This window comes from Camelina sativa, chromosome 8, assembly GCF_000633955.1.
Source record: "Camelina sativa cultivar DH55 chromosome 8, Cs, whole genome shotgun sequence".
NCBI lineage: Eukaryota > Viridiplantae > Streptophyta > Magnoliopsida > Brassicales > Brassicaceae > Camelina > Camelina sativa.
The window spans coordinates 4,756,047-4,759,697 of NC_025692.1; the positions used below are offsets into that span (position 1 = coordinate 4,756,047).

The 3,651-nt window shown below is 41.9% G+C and overlaps 2 protein-coding genes across 2 annotated transcripts in view; one reads left to right on the forward strand and one right to left on the reverse strand.

Annotated features, from left to right (window-relative positions):
- Positions 1-2,776, forward strand: LOC104706173 (serine/threonine-protein kinase CDL1; the record flags this gene model as incomplete). Its single annotated transcript, XM_010422335.2, is given in 5 exon segments — positions 1-72; positions 599-798; positions 893-1,082; positions 1,314-1,705; positions 1,831-2,776. Coding segments are annotated over 5 exon segments (1,493 nt in total), but the record flags the coding sequence as incomplete, so codon positions are not given.
- The window catches only part of LOC104706176 (ISWI chromatin-remodeling complex ATPase CHR17-like), a 10,033-nt gene continuing 9,268 nt past the window's right edge, over positions 2,887-3,651 (reverse strand). The window contains exons 24-25 of the mRNA XM_010422336.2: positions 3,230-3,334; positions 2,887-3,129 (exon numbers count right to left, since the gene is read on the reverse strand). Coding sequence (XP_010420638.1) covers positions 3,112-3,129; positions 3,230-3,334 — 123 coding nt within the window. The 3' untranslated portion in view covers positions 2,887-3,111. The remainder of the gene's footprint in view (positions 3,130-3,229; positions 3,335-3,651) is intronic.

Sequence of the window (3,651 nt, forward strand, 5' to 3'; positions counted from 1 at the left end):
CCAAAGATTCGGTTAAGAAGGAAGTTTCAGCTAAAGACGGCTCAGTTACTCAGTCTCACCATGTCAGCTTAGGTGACCTTTTTTTTTTTTTTCTTCTTTTGGGATCTGTTTGAGTTTTCGTGTCTTAGATCGATTTGAGTTTCTGGGTTCTCATAAAGTTTGTACCTTTTACTAATGATTTGGATATAAATGTTGATACTTTCTGATCTAATTCAGCTGTGCTTAGCTGGCTATGGAGTTCCTAGACTTTTAAATTCCTGAGATCTGATGCGTTTTGGGATGTTTGATTCTGCTTTTATGATACAATTTAGCTCCAAATTCTTGTTTTGTGTCCAGCTTATGTTGAGTTCTCTGTATATGGAATGCAATTAGGAGATGCCAAACTAGATTACTCAATTCTATCCAACTTAACAGTGAATCATAATTATGGTAGCTCCACGGTTTCAGAAAATAAAGAGTTATTATTGATAAGGAGGATGTCTCTACTTGTTGTTGATATCACTAGTTTAGCAATTGTAGAAATGAAGACCGGTGAATCTGTTTTCCTGTACCACTGAATTTGAATGTGGAAGGTACTAACAATTCATTTACTTTGTAGATAAATCAAAGTCTCGACGAGGTCTTGATCAAAAGAAGGAGTTAACTGCTCCAAAAGAAGGGCCAACCGCTCATATCGCTGCACAAACGTTTACTTTTCGAGAGTTAGCTGCCGCAACTAAAAACTTCCGACCGGAATGTCTTCTTGGAGAAGGAGGTTTCGGACGTGTTTACAAGGGTCGTCTAGAGACCACAGGACAGGTGAAGTTCGTGAATCAACTAACAGAATCATATCCTATGTTAAAATTTTCATGATGATAAACTCGTCTACTAATTGGATTTTATGTTTTTTCAGATAGTAGCTGTTAAACAGCTTGATCGAAACGGTCTACAAGGAAACAGAGAGTTTCTTGTAGAGGTTCTTATGCTAAGCCTTCTGCATCATCCCAATCTTGTCAATTTGATTGGTTATTGCGCTGATGGTGACCAGCGTCTTCTTGTCTATGAGTATATGCCACTAGGATCATTGGAGGATCATCTACACGGTAAGAAACATTAGCATTTTTATTGAAACTACCATACACAGAAACCATGACATGGTCTACCGTATTGTAAATTATAATAGGATGCTTTGTTATTGTATTTGATATGTTGGGATAGTCTATAGCTTTTCTTAATCTGTTCTTCGGAGGCCATTGATGGTTAAACAAATGGAAAAATTTAGCTTTTAATAGTTTTACACAGTCCTTGTAATTATGACAACGTTGGTTTTTCAGATCTTCCTCTGGATAAAGAGCCTCTAGACTGGAACACTAGAATGACAATAGCGGCAGGAGCAGCAAAGGGACTAGAGTATTTGCACGATAAGGCGAACCCACCTGTCATCTACAGAGATTTGAAATCATCCAACATTCTTCTCGGTGATGGCTATCACCCAAAGTTATCTGATTTCGGGTTAGCTAAGTTAGGTCCCGTGGGAGATAAGACACACGTGTCAACTCGTGTGATGGGTACATATGGTTATTGTGCACCGGAATATGCCATGACTGGACAACTCACATTGAAATCGGATGTTTATAGCTTTGGGGTTGTGTTTCTCGAGCTCATCACTGGTCGAAAAGCCATTGATAATGCTCGAGCACCCGGAGAGCACAACCTTGTTGCATGGGTATGTTAAAAATCTTTACTTTTTTTTTACACTCTCATGTGATAGTCAACGTTTGGGATCTGAAACGTCTTTGCTGACTTGAACTGTTTGGGGTACTCTTTGTTGGCGTTTGCTTGGTCACACAGGCTAGGCCGTTGTTCAAAGATCGTAGAAAGTTCCCAAAGATGGCAGATCCATCGCTGCAAGGGCGGTATCCAATGCGTGGTCTATATCAAGCACTTGCAGTTGCAGCAATGTGTTTACAGGAACAAGCAGCGACTAGACCACTAATCGGCGACGTGGTGACGGCTCTAACTTACTTAGCTTCCCAAACGTTTGACCCAAACGCGCCAAGCGGTCAAAACAGTAGAAGCAGTGGCGGGCCGCCATTTATCAGGACGAGGGATGATCGGAGGAGCTTGGGAGATGGGAGTAGCTTGGATAGCCCTGCAGAGACTCGGAGTCGGTTAGGGTCTCCATCGACTCACAAGAACTCTCCTGATTACAGAAGAAGAGACATGGTGAGGGAAGTCAATGCAGGATCAGAGGGAGGGAGCGAGACAGGAGGCGGGTCAGGGAGAAAATGGGGGTTAAGCGATTTGGAAGGGCCAGAGTCACAGAGAGGGAGCCCAGCGAGCGTTGGGAGGACATCGAGAGGGACTCCGAGGAACCGAGATTTAGATAGAGAGAGAGCTGTAGCGGAAGCAAAGGTGTGGGGAGAGAATTGGAGGGAGAGGAAGAGAGCTACCAATGGTCCAGGCAGCTTTGATAGTACGAATGACTAAAACGGGAAAAGGGGGAAAAAACTGTGTATGAAAAGGAGAGAGCTTTTGTCTTTGTTCCAAGAGGCAAATGGAGAGAGAGAGAGAGAGGCTTTGGGGTCATTATGAACATTTGTCGGGTCAGGTCGGTCAGTTGTCGGATATTTGATGTCTGAGTCGAGAGAGACTCTTCCTTCAATATAGTGGTTGAAGCTCAAGAACATATATCAAGGAAGAGTTTGAGAAGACTGATGAATAGAGAGAGATTGGGCAATTAGGAGGCGAAGAAGAAAAGCTTCTTTTTTCATGTGATTTTTTGGGGGGGGGGGGGGGGGTTTCTTTTTTCTTTTTCTTTTCTTAATGGGAGGGAGAATTTGAGTCGATTTTTGTAATTTTTTCTGTACTGTTTGTAGCGTCTCTTACATGTATGGATTCTGTGTCTATCAGAAAGAGAAAAGGAGATTAAAAAAAAAAAAATCTATCAGCCGTTTTCGGGAAGTTGTGTTTGAGACTAGGAATATGTTATGTATTTCAACAAAAATAAAAGTAAAAATACACGTAAGTACATAATATTTGAACGGCTATGTCACTAGAAAAGCTTTTTCTAACTAACTCTCCGTTTTGGGATCATATCTAGAAGTAATCATACATTTAACCCACGTCTTCTTATCTCCTACGCTTTCCCTGCAGAGACATGAAGGTTTTAGAGTTAGAAGTGGTCTGGTTTGGTACACATAAGCAGCAAGATGGGAAATATGTGTGTTGGGAAATTAATTCTGCATACCGAGGTAACATAATCATCCATTGACAGCTGCTTTCGTTTCTTTAGAAGGGATGAGGGGATCTCTTTTGCTTGCCTACCCGAAGCTCGCTTTGATGGCGTTGCACTCTGAAACAATTTATAGAACAGATCATGAGAAAACAATTCCACATTTTTCTCTCCACTAACTGAGCACTAAAGTCTGTAACTGAAAAATGTGAACTTCAGATGTTCCTTCCAGCCTTACCTTTGCAAGCTTCTTTTCTTTGCGGGCTTGCCTCTCCCTCTCATCATATTCTTGGTTCTCTTTCTCAATCAACCGGATCAGTGTGTCACATCTCCTAGCAAGTTCCTGACTTGTGCGGGATTTTACAAACCAGTCAAACCTGAACACAGGGGATGTCCGAAACGCCGCCTTCAGCTCATCCCAGTTTCCATACCCAAGT